Below are 15,869 nucleotides of genomic sequence, written 5' to 3' on the forward strand. Positions count from 1 at the left end.
AAGGCAGGATATAAATGGAATTAAAATAAAAAAATAAAAAATAAAATGAACTTTAGAACAAACCTGTAAAATCTATTTTCCAATCTCTGCTTAATTGTACTGAGATCAGTGGGGTATGCAACAACAGTGCAGTACATTGGATAAGCCTGGAAATCCACAGGTGCCACAAAAGCAGAAGCAATATCTACAATAAAATGTTATTAGATTTCAAAAAACAATGCTTTTAGAAATAAATAAACAAATGTTATGTATGTAGGTTAAAGCAACAAGAGCATTAAACAAACACAATTTGTTTAAACATGGTTAGTACAAGAATTTTCTTTAATATTTGTTTCATTAAAGTCTTTATTCACCATATTAGAAATGTGTCCTAAAACTTTTTACTTCAGCAAGTGATTTAAATAAGAAATTAGACATAGAAGCCAGATTTAGATTTTATGTTTATCTAATACAAGAAAAACTGTTACTTGCTCACCGAGGAGGCAGTATTCAGCCAATCTCGGTGATCTTGGGATGCAGTCCAGATCTTGGAAGAAGGCAATTGCAAACCATTTCTTTATCATGCCAAGAAAACTATATGGATATCTTTATGAAAGTTAGCAGGAGTTAAATTTGATTTGAAAATGTTTGTATTGAAACATTTATTTAGAGAGCTGGTACATGTGGTGTGTTTGTGTGGATTGCTTTAAGTAAAATTATTACCTAAAGTCATCAGTTGATTTATCCCTGAAATTATTCTTTCACATTCATCATCACGAGTTCTGGAACCCCATTCTCCATCCAGAGGTTTGTATATTAACGATCTGCATTCAGTATCAGTTAAAGGAACGCTAGTTCCAAGTTCCTCTGGAAATACAGCTGAAATAAAGCATTAAGTATAATAATTATTAATGCAAAACAACTTACCTGGTGGGAAAATTCCTCTTCTATTAGATTTCTCCAGTACACTTTCCCTATGCATGTAGAAGTTACTCTCCAGTTACTCTCTAGAGAAAATGGGGAGCAATGGCTCCCTGTGACTTCTCTAGAAAACTAAATATCAAGGATTGAAATTTAAATGACATCCGAAGTTGGTATCCTACTCCTATGGCCCACAGCAACCTGGATTTGTTCTTTAGGCCAAATTCAGCCCATCATTTCTGACTAAAAGAGATTCTTTAATAGCCCAATTCATAACAACAGCAGACAAAAAAGAAACGTACTTGGGAAAGAGAATAGTAACATTTCCCAAAATGAAATAATGCAAAGTATTATTTAAAAGTTATAATGAATCACTGTTCCTTTATAGCAACTGTTCCCACACTTCTATACATGAGGTACTGAATTATGGATTCTTTCTATGAACAGGTTTCTATGTTTCATTTAGCATATTTTGCCAAGATAGATGGCTAACTTCGCTCACGGTTTTGGACTAAAAAGACTATCCTGATAGCAGCATAAGAATTCTGTGTCATTCTACAGCAACAAAATTGGGGAGTCTAATCACATGATATTATGAAGATAAAAATAATACAGGACCAGAACTTTTGGCTTAACTAATAAGCCCAACCTCTTTACGTGTCGGTTTTTACACCTTTTAGGCAATTTACAACTAATGCTAATCTAAGCAAACAAAAAAGGGGCTTAACAATTGAAATTATTGCTTTCTTCCTATTGCTTCTAAAGAGTTCACAATACTTTGGCTCAATAAAACCCAACAGTCCAGAAAACCAGAAGCATTAAACAAAATGAAATTTATCATTTCATTAACCAAAACTAGTTCTCTCTTCTTTTAAAGCAAAATCAGCTTTCCAGATTATCACATCTGCACATTAAGTTCTGTATCCTCTTTCTGCACATCTAGGAGAAAATAGGCACATACCATTGTTTGGTATAGGCTCCATATCCCATGGGCTCATTTTCTCAGTATCTCCATTGTCCCAACTTCAAAGAAAAAAAGATTAAAAAAACATTTTGGACAATATTATTTATCTAAATATTTATTGATAATAAGTTTTCCCAATTTTAAATAGTAAATATCAAATACTACAATGGCATTAACCAGTTTACAGTTAAATGCACTCGGATTTTAAAAACCAGAGAAATTAAATATTGCTGTATTTACAAACATACTAACCAGACATTGTAGCACTGAAACAAGCTGTCAGGATAATCAGGCTGAAGAGGTTCTTGACTTTCTATTGTTCCGAACCACCATGCATCATCAATTACTGATCTAAATCGATCACCTGCACAGGTACACCAAACTATATAATTAACCATTTCTATACGCATTACTATTTTGAATATTAATTTGACAACTGCATGAATAAGAAGAGGTAAAATACCAGCAGTCTTTCAAGCAAAGATTCATACAATTAAAAATTCAAATGTTACATAGCAAGTATCTTGTCAAATGTACTATAAAGGTAAACTGAATTGGGCCAGAAATATTAGTTCGACAGGCAAGGAAAATTTTCTAAGCACAGAATCTCTCTGGGAGTGAGGCTAAATGTGCTTATGTCATGACACTATTGTGCAACGTGAATTATGCACTAGTGTCATTTTGTGTGTTTGTGGCTTCTACCAGCTATGAAATATAAATAAAGATAAAACCAACTCAAAGACAAGTTGTAAACTAAATTGAACACTGGGAACTATTCATGAAGAAACCACGTAAGATTTTTTCCAAAAGAACAATAGAGATGGGCCAACCTCATAGGGTGAAGTTGATGTTCCAAAGGGTGGAGGCCGTAGCAGAAAAGGCACACCGCCAAGATCCTGCTAGATGGAACCTCTCAGTAGACAGGATACTTGTCCTGCTCAAACTGATGGAATGGGTAGATGTGATAGGGAAGTGGCAGTCCCTCAAATAACCTATTCCCATGCTGTGCACAGGTTGAAAGATCAAAACCCTTATAGAATTAATTTTAAAAAGCATTTTTTAACTGGCTGGGTGACTTTCCAGTATGAGAGAGAGAGTAAAGGATTAAGGAGAAAGAAGAAAGCCAACTGAGGTTTCCAATGACAGTAAATCTGAATGCTATAAATTTTATGTCTGAAAATATTAAACATTTATACTGCTTATTCCAGATATAATAATAATAAGAATTGGAAGGGACATTGGAGGTCTTCTAGTCCAACCCCCTGCTCAGGCAGGAAACCCTATATCATTTCAGACAAATGGTTATTTAGTCTCTTCTTAGAAACCTCCAGTGTTGGAGCATTCACAACTTCTAGAGGCCGGTTGTTCCACTATGTACAGTCATGGCCGAAATTGTTGGCACCCCAGAAATTTTTCCAGAAAATCAAGTATTTCTCACAGAAAAGTATTGCAGGAACACTTGTTTTGCTATACACAGGTTTATTCCCTTTGTGTGTATTGGAACACAACAAAAAGGGAGGAAAAAAAGCAAATTGGACATAATGTCAAACAAAACTCCAAAAATAGGCTGGACAAAATTACTGGCACCCTTTCAAAATTGTGGGTAAACAAGATTGTTTCAAGCATGTGATGCTCCTTTAAACTCACCTGGGGCAAGTAACAGGTGTGGGCAATATAAAAATCACACCTGAAAGCAGATAAAAATGAGAGAAGTTCACTTAGTCTTTGCATTGTCTGTCTGTGTGTGCCACACTAAGCATGGACAACAGAAAGAGAAGAGAACTATCTGAGGACTTGAGAACCAAAATTGTGGACAAATATCAACAATCTCAAGGTTACAAGTCCATCTCCAGAGATCTAGATTTGCCTTTGTCCACAGTGCGCAACATTATCAAGAAGTTTGCAACCCATGGCACTGTAGCGAATCTCCCTGGTCGTGGACAGAAGAGAAAAATTGATGAAAGGTTGCAACGCAGGATAGTCCGGATGGTGGATAAGCAGCCCCAAACAAGTTCCAAAGGAATGCAAACTGTCCTGCAGGCTCAGGGAGCACAGTGTCAGTGCAAACTATCTGTTGACATTTAAATGAAATGAAACGCTATGGCAGGAGACCCAGGAGGACCCCACTGCTGACACAGAGACATAAAAAAGCAAGATTACAGTTTGCCAAAATGTACTTGAGTAAGCCAAAATCCTTCTGGGAAAACGTCTTGTGGACAGATGAGACCAAGATAGAGCTTTTTGGTAAAGCACATCATTGTACTGTTTACAGAAAACGAAATGAGGCCTACAAAGAAAAGAACACAGTACCTACAGTGAAATATGGTGGAGGTTCAATGATGTTTTGGGGTTGTTTTGCTGCCTCTGGCACTGGGTGCCTTGAATGTGTGCAAGGCATCATGAAATCTGAGGATTACCAAAGGATTTTGGGTCGCATTGTAGAGCCCAGTGTCAGAAAGCTGGATTTGCGTCCGAGATCTTGGGTCTTCCAGCAGGACAATGACCCCAAACATACGTCAAAAAGCACCCAGAAATGGATGGCAAGAAAGTGCTGGAGAGTTCTGAAGTGGCCAGCTATGAGTCCAGATCTGAATCCCATTGAACACCTGTGGAGAGATCTTAAAATTGCTGTTGGGAAAAGGCGCCCTTCCAATAAGAGAGACCTGGAGCAGTTTGCAAAGGAAGAGTGGTCCAAAATTCCGGGTGAGAGGTGTAAGAAGCTTATTGATGGTTATAGGAAGCGACTGATTTCAGTTATTTTTTCCAAAGGGTGTGCAACCAAATATTAAGCTAAGAGTGCCAATAATTTTGTCCAGCCCATTTTTGGAGTTTTGTTTGACATTAAATTTGTTTTTTTCCTCCCTTTTTTGTTGTGTTCCAATACACACAAAGGGAATAAACCTGTGTATAGCAAAACATGTGTTCCTGCAATACTTTTCTGTGAGAAATACTTGATTTTCTGGAAAAATTTCTGGGGTGCCAACAATTTCGGCCATGACTGTATATGAATGGAACAGCCTGCTATTTTTAATCTAAGAGCTATAAATGGAAACAAAAATATTATTCACTTGAGAATATAATGAAAATTCTTATGGCAACCATTTCTCAAAATAGCAAGGATTTTTAATATTGTTGTCCAAACTTCTAACACATGGAAGAGTGTGAGATTCCAAACACATACAAAAGGGTAAGTAATTATCATACATTCTACTGAAATCACAGGGAATTTTGACTATGAAATCACTGAAATGTATTCTAGAGCACCTACCTATATTCCATCTTCGGTGCTTTGCATCATCAAACTGCTGTCTTAAGACTAGGAAATCTATCACATCTGGCATATCATGATATCTAGATATAATCAAAATGAAATGGTATGAAAAACATGTTACTTTGAAGAACTCATCCATTCAAAGTAAGACATATCAAGGAATAGTGGAACAATCTCAATTAATTTCCATTTTTTAAACTAGACACTAAAGTATATGTTTGATAGCAAAGTTCAGTGAAAAAGCAGCTAAATCTGACATTTTCTTCGGGGGTGGGGGATGAAAGGAAAAACTATAGCTAAGTTTTTACCATCCATTGTTTCTCATCCAGAATTTGGCTAGTAGCCAGTTTTTTTTCCAGAAAGAATTTCTTGTCTATAGATATCAAGCTTAAATAGGAATAATAGCTTTTTATGCCTATTATCCTTTCCCTGATCAGTCACAAACTTGAGTTTTCAAGCGAGCTATTTTTCTATCCTCAGTTTTACATTTTCAGCATAAAAATGTTCCACTATTAGGGAAAAGTTCTATAGGTGAAATTTAATGTTGTACAAGTGGCCCTTTAGTCATGCAAGAATGGAAAATTCTGTTTTTTCAAAGATTTTCATCCCCCAAAGCAGGAATATTGAGGGCAGGAAGAACAGAAAGGTATTTTGCTGAGAGAGATCTCTGTATTGGGAGATAGGCATAATAATCATAATCAAATAAAGTTTCTTAAAGCACATTTCAGACATTTGTTTTAATAAACAATGCTCTCAATTACAATTCTATCATCAAACATTAATTGCCTATATCTAATTCTGTCTGTAGGGACGCGGTGGCTCAGTGGGTTAGGACGCTGAACTTGTCGATCGGAAGGTCAGCAGTTTGGCGGGTCGAATCCCGAGTGCCGCGTAGCAGAGTGAGCGCCTGTTACTCATTCCAGCTTCTGCCAACCTAGCAGTTCGAAAGCACGTAAAAATGCAAGTAGAAAAATAGGGACCACTACGGTGGGAAGGTAACAGCGTTCCGTGCGCCTTTGGCGTCTAGTCATGCCGGCCACATGACCACGGAGACGTCCTTGGACAAGCGCTGGCTCTTCGGCTTTGAAACGGAGATGAGCACCGGCCCCTAGTCGGAAACGACTAGCACGCATGTGCGGGGGAACCTCTACCTTTACCTAATTCTGTCTGTGCTAAACTGAGGGGCTGGCAACATTTTTAGGTGCTGTCTGCTGCTCCCCAAAATGATCCCCCAGAGCCCTCAAAGATTTCAGTAATCTCACTGGAGATTATACAAGGCTTCAGCATTTTAAATAAAAATAAAAAGTATTTTTTATTAAATGTAGAGGTATCTGGAACCATTTAGGAGTATTTTGGGTATCATGTTGTTAACTTAAATAGATAATAAAATAAACCCAGTAATATTTATGCCCTTTAGCTATCATAGTGAGATAGGGAAGGGCAGAGAAATGGAAACTCTCCTTGTGTAATCAGATATTATCAAATCTACACCCCAAATTTACTATTTAAGCTAATTGATATTAGTTTTAGAAACATGTTTTATTTTGAATATACATAAAATATGTTGCAAAGCTGTATACGTGGGAGAGGGGGTAAGAGAGAAAGAGAAAGACATAAAAATAAAATTGCATATATGATCATGGATTTTTCTTACTTCATTGTAAATGATCCTCCAGTCAATTTACCCGTATCAGGGTCAAGAAAAGCAAGTTTAAGGCAGCAAAGTGTAGGCAACCCAACTTCGTATTTTATTCCAACTATTTTCATTAACTCTTGTTCCTTAAACAAAAATAAAAATATTGATAGTAATTTACCATGCTTTTCAGGTGAAAAAAAAAGAAGGGGGGGGAAGAGAAAGAAGAGAGATTTATGTAACTTATACCCCTGAATAAAACAGAAAAACCAAACAACTAATAGTGTGAGACTTCAGAGAATAAATAAGAATTCTGCAAGGGACTCAAAACTTGATTGAACTCAGTGGTGGTCCTCTGACTTTTAGCACTGCTGAATATATGTTTTTATCCAACTAAGGCAAACCCGATACTTTTTACTTCAAGTATGGTTTCTTTTTTGATCTGGTTTTAAAACAATGCAGTGCAGTGTATGACTAGAACAAAAAAATCACAAAAAATATCACATCCTTTTGCTTTTCAACTTTGTTCCCTTTTGAATTTTAAAATAACATTTCCCTCCTACCAGAAAACTTCCACACTAAATTTATTTACTCTTGGGGCTTGAATTTAATTTAATTGTTTTAATTGTTTTTAATTTTTTGTATTCATGGTTTTAACTGCCCTGTAAACCGCCCTGAGTCCTACGGGAATAGGGCGGTATACAAATCCAATAAAATAAAATAAAAATAAATAAAATAAATAAGGGCTGCCTGGTTATTTAGGGGAATTAATTCTTCTATTAACTGGTGCTGATAGCACTGTCTTATGATATATACACATGCACAATTACACATAATCACAAAACACAATCACACACATATCCACCTATAGTTTTAAATAGAAACTTGCCCATTTCAACCCACTCTTTTTCAGTTTAAGACCAGGAGGGAGACTCCAACCTAATATTCTATTTTTTTTTTAAAAAAAAACCACTCAAACCAGCCATCCCTGAAAATAGACAAGTAGGAGACACGATGCTAGTAAGAGAACCAAATTATAATCTATTAATTAAGGGAGAGGCTTGATTTCAGTACAAGATCCTGTTCTCCATGTGTATAAAGAGGAGCCAGATGATAATTAAAAAGCCAGGTCAAGCTTGTCCAACTTCAAAATTCTATGGAATTCTACTTATCACCTGCTCAAGCAATACTTGTTTACTTGATAAGTGTGAGACCACACGTGTGAACATCAGATGCTGTACATATAGAACGGAGGCTATGTTGAACAAAACTTCTACTGGTATATAGCGTGTACACTGCTTATGTATATTCTATGTAGTCCATGTTGCATTTTTCTACAATGTCATGTTTGAACTTATGTGGCCTTTTTCTGAAGTTTTTTACCCTATTTTTTTAAAAAAAAAAACTTCACTAAGAACAGTCATTCCACGATTTAAACTTAGCTCCTTTTTGTGCAGTTAAAAGTTTTATTACACATAACTGCAGGTAAATAGGAAAGGGTTCTCTTTTGGATAGCAACACTAATTGTCCCGCTCCCCCCACTAATATTCTCATCCACCAAACAGAATTTGTAGCCTTTGGGGTTTTTTAGCAGCCAGTCAGTAATATGTGCCCCCTACAAGCCCCAACTGTAAATACATCTACGACAGATGTTGCTGACTGTTTGCAATGCTTTGGTAATATATAGCAAGGCATGTCAAATTATATTAGCAGTGTGACTGAAATTCATTTTCAATCTATCTGGCAGCCCTGGAGAGTATAATCGAATAGAACACTAATCTTTTCTCACATTCTTTTTAATTAGTGCTTGCATTAAGAAAGTATATAGGAAACAAATAGCCTCTATACAGTTTCTAAGTAACAGTTTTCAAAAATGTTCCTAAAATAATCTGTATCTTTTATTTCTGCAATTTGGCAGTTGCTTGTTGCCATCATTTAATAAGGATCATGCAGAACATTAAATGAGGACCTCATATGACCACAACGCCTAACTTCCTGCTGGCTTCCCCATTGATTTTGCTTGTGGGAAGCCAGCAGTAAAGGTTGCAAATTGCAATCACATAACCACAGGGATGGTAAGTACAAGGTCCAGTCATACAGTTGCAAGAAAAAGTATGTGAACTCTTTGGGATTACGTAGAGTTTTGCATGAATTGGCCATAAAATGCGCTCTAAACGTCATGTTAGTCACAACAATAGAAAAAAACAGTCTGCTTAAAATAATACTACACAAACATTAGCTGTTGTCATGTTTTAATTGAACATAAGATGGAAACATTCACAGTGCAGGGTGGAAAAAGTATGTGAACCTTTGGACTTAATAACTGGTTGACCCTCCTTTGGCAGCAATAACCTCAAGCAAACGTTTCCTGTAGTTGCAGATCAGACCTGCACAACGATCTGGAGTAATTTTGGACCACTCCTCTGCACAAAACTGTTTCAGTGTAGCAATATTCTTGGGATGTCTGGTGTGAATCGCTCTCTTAAGGTCATGCCACAGCATTTCAATCGGGTTGAGGTGAGGACTCTGACTAGGCCACTCCAGAAGGCGTATTCTGTTCTGTTGAAGCCAATGTTTTGTTGAATTACTTATATGCTTTGGGTCATTGTCCTGTTGCATCACCCATCCTCTGCGGAGCTTCAGTTGGCGGACAGATGGTCGTATGTTTTCCTGCAAAATGTCCTGATAAATTCTGGAATTCATTTTCCCATCAATGACAACAATCCGTCCAGGCCCTGAGGCAGCAAAGCAGCCCCAAACCATGATGCTCCCTCCGCCATGTTTTACAGTGGGGATGAGGTTTTGATGTTGGTGTGCTGTGCCTTTTTTTCTCCACACAGTGTTGTGTGTTTTTCCCAAACAACTCAATTTTGGTTTCATCTGTCCACAGTATATTTTGCCAGTAGTGCTGTGGAACATCCACATAATCCCAAAGGGTTCACATACTTTTTCTTGCAACTGTAACTGCCACTTGTTAAGTGATGTTGCAAGAATGGCCACTGAAAGTGGTCATTAAATGAGGATGACTTGTAACTCTTGTACACTTGTAATAGGCCTACTATCTTACTGTTTTGACCTTTCAAATATGATAAAATAATTACCATTAAATGAAATGGACTGCATGTGGAAGTACACATATAGCTAGATTTAAAAGCTGAAACTATGTAGGGTACCCTTCTTTTCTCTTAGTTCAGTAGGATTTTTATTCCCAGGTAAGAATCTATAAGATGTCAAATTTATATATACAAAGAATGTAAAACAGAAAGAGCAAGGAGGAGACATACCCGTAACTCCATCTTATGCCATGGTTGTTTTTTAGGATTAATGCTATATATTTTGTTTTTCTTTGCCATTAGAACATATGCTTCATGACCTTGCCGGAAATAGTAAACCTTCGGAAATTAAGAATCACAGTTAATGCATGAAATATATGTACATCTAAAGAACCCAACACTATAACTGAAAGTTATATTTCAATCTTTCATTTAAAAATAGCAATCTGTTGCCAATTAACTTTTAGAATGTTATAATCTTTAGTAGCAGTTCATGAAAATGCTTTTTGTTAAAAAATCTATTCGAAGCTTTGTTTAGTTTAGAGCAGCACATTTATGGACCATTTTCACTAATAATATAACATAAAGCAGTTACTGTAAATTAACCAAGATTCAACTGTCTGAGCATTTTGTACTTATAGTTTTTATGATGCATCATGTTTATTAGCATACAAAACATCTGAAATAAAATTATCCTAATGCGTGACTGCTGACCGATCAGAAGGGTTGATTTTGTCATATTTTACAATGATTAGAGCTACATAAAGGATGAAAAAATAGGGTGTCTTCTTCCTTGGCTCCAAGTCATCACTCACATATTAGGGTATTTATATGGGATTTACAAATATATCTAATGAAAATATTTCAACTGATCTCAGATTGCATGTGAAATATTAATAATACCATTCCAATTTACATTTATCTACTACACAGGAAAGCCATCTCAAAATATTCTCTTCAATAGGTCTAGATTAAGAATAAATATACCTGATGGATAAAACTGTGTTTCATTTTCCTATCCACAATTTATTAGTGTGTCAACATTCATCTAAACAGTTTACTTAACATAAACGTATATATTAGAACATTTATTTACTTGATTATGTTAGACATACTATAAAAACTACAGCAACACTGGTGAAGTGATTCTCAGAATATAAGATGATCATTGTAAGATCATCTGCAGAGAATGCCCATCCGTATTATTAATACTTGAGAACTGCGATTCATAGCCTACTTTAAAAAAAAATACTTCCTCTTTATTTCAGACAGTAAAATGTAACTTTCTTCTTGTTTAGTGTGTAAGGCATCACATGTGGGTTGTTATGTAGCCATGCAAAAAAAAATGGAATACATCTCTAGCAAAAATTAATGATTCATAAGACACTTGGAGGGCCTTTTATGTATCTTATTTCATGAATCTATGTATTTACTTAAATCTCAAAAGAAACTTTGGGTTCAGTCTATCATTCTCCTAACAAGCTGGCTATTGGACTGGTTATGAGAACTTACATCATTCTTTTTCCATCGTTAAGACAGAATTTTGCCGCATTTTTAATTATAAATATTCAGGTAAACTTTGTCAGTAAAGGTAAAAACACTCGTGTTGTTTTATGAAGGGGGCTATTTATGTTGCTATTGTTTCTAACAGACAGTGACAATCCAGCCAGTTAGATTTCTGATTCCTTTCAGAAAGGTTTCAAATAAAGTCCTTTCTAGGAAAAGAATATAACAAATAGGTAGGAAGATAAAGACACATATACAGTATGCCCTGGTTTGGAACCCCTTAGAAGGCATCATATCTTTTAATCAAATCCACCTCAGAATAAAGAACATTCAGAAATGAGAACAGCTTCTTTGAAATACTTAGCAAAAACCAGAGAGGCTTGAAAATCCAATGTTGCAGTAGAAATTTATTGTTACAAATGCCCTGAAAAGCCAAAGAAAATCAAATGGGGCCTATAAGGCTCTTCTGTGCTATTTGGTTGCTGGTATAATTTTAAAAATATTTATTAGTTTATCAGAATGTAAAATACAAAGGAAAATAAAAATAGTGGGAAACTAGGGGAGAGAAAAGGGAAGAAGAGAAAATGTATAGGGTAGAATGGGAAAAAGAAAAAAAGCGTTGACTTCAGACTCTTTTTAGCACAGAAGATATCAACGCCTCAATTTTTTATTTTCACATAGTAGTATACTGTATACAAGCCATTTCCATAACAAAAAACGTATCTAATCAGCAAAACCAAAATTTCATATTTTCCCCCCATCACAAGCACAAAATCCAGAAGCAAGTTCCTAATAAAAACAAAATTAGATATATTCTCTCCTTTGGATAAGGCAATCAATTTAACCATCTCTAACTTTTTTCCTTGCTGTAATATTTCTTTTTTACACTTATTAATCTTTATAGACTATCATTTATATTAACAACATTCACTCTATGCTTTCAGATTCTTTAACCTTAAAGGGAAAAACACTTTTTAAATATCCATTTTAAAACACTAAACTTTTCTTTAAAAACACTTTTAAATTTCTTAGCTCCCTCTTGTGGTCAAAGAGTAGATATTTTATAAATCAGTTAATGCTTCCTGACCAATTAGAATTCATAAAAATCAGAAAGTTTAAGCTATTCACAACAATCCAAAGCTATAGATTATTTAAAGGTAATAAAATAGAGTCACAACTTTCTGCAGTGGCGTAGCGTGGGGGGTGCAGGGGGGGGCCGGCCGCACCGGGTGCAACATCTGGGGGGGCGCTCGCACTCGCAGCTCTCTGCCCCTGCCTGGCTCACTCACTCACTCTCTCTCACTGCAGTGCTGGCTGTGCGAATCCGATCCGAGCCGCCGGGTCGCCGCCCACTGTGGAGGGGGGGGTGCCAGGCGTGCGGTGCGGTGCACAGGTTAGGGGGCGCAAATTACTTCCCTTGCCCTGGATGCTGACAACCCACGCTACGCCACTGACTTTCTGTCCTTATATTTCACCATCACCAAGATACTTCATACATCTTAAAAACAAAGGGAACCCAGTTTCTCATTAATAGTTGAAGAAGCTTCGGTCTGGAAGAAACTCTTCCTAGACTGGTCAGTCGGTCATGTTCATTGGAAGTTTCTGGTGGCTGGTGTATTTAACTAAATTTGTGTTTTAAACTTGGAACACTGCCATTTCTCAATATCATTAATGTTATGGCGAGTTTTCAAAAAGGAACTCGCTTTTCAAAGGTGCAGAGTCTTGCCTAACCAATGGAAGATGCTTAGGATATGTGAACTGAGTCTCTCCCAGGTCACCATCTCAACTGAAATTACCAGATTTAGAAATGATTGCCTTTGGCTCCCTACTATTTCTTACATTCAACAGAAAGACAACTCATGGCAGAGTCTCTTTGGAGGAATACAAAAGGTACCACCTCCTTCTTGGCAATTCTTCTCATTCATAAATCTTTAACTTATAGCTCACTTTTCCACAAGAAACTGAAGATAGTTCATTCTGAGATTTCTCTTCATTTTCTCCACAACAGCAAAGTTGTGAGGTAGTTTCAACTTAGAGACTGGGACTGGGACTGGTCCAAGTCACCCAGCTGAGAGTGGACTTGAACCTAAGTTTCCTTGCTCACAGGTCATGATGCCAACCCAAATATAATTCTATAATTCTTACTCTACTTTTCTATCTAGTATTTGTGGGAGAGATGCCACAAAAAAAATCCAACAGACGAAAAAGGCAATAAAAAAGATGTAGAATGAAATGAGGGATAAAACAGCTTGTTTTTGAGGAAAATAAGTGACATAGGAAGGAAAATAGAGAAGATGTAAAAGAAATAGAAAAACCTAAATTAAGCTGAAGGTATAAGGAACAAATACCTAGTTTCCTCTCCAAATGACAGCACAAAATGAATTAAGCTAATATGTTAACAGTAGCATTAATTCATGACTCCTGTGTTCTAAGAACAGCATAAGCCTTTGTACAAACTTGATAATTTTTTATTTTAAAACAGCCATCAGAATTCTGCCTTATTTCAAAAGCAATTGACAGAGGAAGAGATTTTTAACTGGCACTTCAATAAACTGGACATGAAAGTGCAACCAAAGGCATGCATAAAAATGAAAGAAAAAGTACCTCATCCCCCATTTGTGGTACAAAAGGGCATCGTCGAGGAACAGGATCTGTAATCCATACTGAAGGAAGCCACTCTTCTAATGTCAAGCCATTTTCAGTTAGCACTCCCATAGCCAACCTCTAAAGAAATATGCACATATGTCTAAATTAAACTCTAGAACTTGTTATTTAATTTTAAGATTTTCCTTAAGCTTAGCTGTTCTCAGAAGCATTTGAATTCAGTTTTAGCAATACAGGAACAAACCCCATATATGCAATTTCTCTTTCCTTTTGCAATACAATTATCAGCTACATCATGTCAAAAATGAAAATAAAGATTTTTTTAATAATTTCCTTGCAGCCATATTAGAATAAGAGGAAGGTATGCATGAGGCTCAATAATATTAAACCATCACAATCAGTTTTCTATTAGCAAAATAAACATGCCCATCACATTTGAACTGAGTATAGGTATTTGATAAAAATGTCAGCATCCTTCATGTTTATTGACTAATATAGCATTTATTAATTCCTTTTTTCTACCAAAAGGACAGAGTTCACCTTGAAAGAACTGTATTTCCCACCTTGGTCCATAATATTCTAGACATTTGCATTTGGGAATAAGTATACCCCAAAGACTGTGGAAGATGAAAAGTTGTGGAAATAGCTGTCCTTTTCACATATGTAATAGTGAATGCAGAAACACAGGCAATTCTGGTGATTGAATTTAGAATGTTGTCCCCCATGACAGGCTGACTAATTATTTTATAGACTGATTAAAAATGAAGTACAGAATAGTTTACTAGCTATGTTCCTACTAATGTATTATTTTACAGATTTTACTTTTTAAAATATTCATAAAATTTTAAATAATGTTCTAATCTGCTGCAAGAATTCCAGTTACTGGACGAATTAAAACATAACGAATCAATTAAAACATAGTGCTAATATTTATATGTTTCAAGATGATAGAAGAAAATGCTGGATCGAAATAAGAGTTCTAAACTGTTGGAATCTGTAAAGACTTCTTAGAGCTAGATAGAAATGGCTTGGATGGATATTTTAACATTCAGGAGTTTTAACTTGTTTTCATCAATTCAAGGCCAATTTTTTTTTAAATGTCTAAAGCAGGGGTTGGCAATTAATTTCCCCAAAGGCCACATGAGGAACTTGAACTCTGCCCAATAGACTAAAAGGCTACGCTTCAGCCGAGCCCTGTCCCCTCATGTGACAATCGCCTCCTCAGGCTGTTTCAGGAGAGGGACGAGTTCTGTGGAAGTGCAGAAAAGTGCTTTCTTTTCTCGCCCTCTCATGGCCACTAGCCGACTGAAGGAGCCCGCAGCAATTGCTCAGAATCAGATCCAACTCATCTTCTTCTCTCGCCCTTTGTGCTGCGCTTTCTTACACATGATTTCTAATTTTCAATTGACCTTAAGCGGGCCAGCCAAGGTCTGGCCTAAAGGAAGACGGGGGGAGGGGGGGGAGGACAGGTGCTTCCTTATCTTTCTTGTTATACAGAAAGCCATACAATGTGAAACAATATAAGTACATCCCGAATCTCATCTCAGCAGGGGGGTTTATAGGAACTGTTATTTCTGTGTTAATTTTGGCTTAACCACTTAACTGGTCAATGGAGCCTGCCTCTTGGTGGTCAATATACTGGTAACTGAGAACACCACAAAAGATGTACCTGTAGTAAAAATAGATACATTTCCCTGCAACACTAAGAAGGTCTCTGTGTGTGTGTGTGTGTGTGTGTGTGTTTGTGTGCATGCAGGCGCACATGGGAACATGACAAAATATCTGTTATCTCTCTGCTTTGAGATCTTAAAGGAAGATGAACGGTACAAAACCTATGATGAATTCTATATAACTTTTCCTGTTGAGTGCCAGGAACTACACAGCTCCTAAAAACTAATGCATCATTTAATTATCTAAATTATAAAGGTCCATTCTAGT

The 15,869-nt window shown here is 36.4% G+C and overlaps 1 protein-coding gene across 1 annotated transcript in view; it reads right to left on the reverse strand.

Annotated features, from left to right (window-relative positions):
* Positions 1-15,869, reverse strand: part of PHIP (PHIP subunit of CUL4-Ring ligase complex) — an 88,732-nt gene that overhangs the window by 14,596 nt on the left and 58,267 nt on the right. Inside the window, 8 exon segments of the mRNA XM_083376962.1 lie at positions 64-184; positions 703-858; positions 1,862-1,923; positions 2,117-2,228; positions 5,133-5,215; positions 6,790-6,914; positions 10,053-10,160; positions 13,932-14,051. Coding sequence (XP_083233088.1) covers positions 64-184; positions 703-858; positions 1,862-1,923; positions 2,117-2,228; positions 5,133-5,215; positions 6,790-6,914; positions 10,053-10,160; positions 13,932-14,051 — 887 coding nt within the window.

The sequence above is a fragment of the Vipera ursinii genome (assembly GCF_947247035.1).
Source record: "Vipera ursinii genome assembly, chromosome: 1".
Taxonomy (NCBI): Eukaryota; Metazoa; Chordata; class Lepidosauria; order Squamata; family Viperidae; genus Vipera; species Vipera ursinii.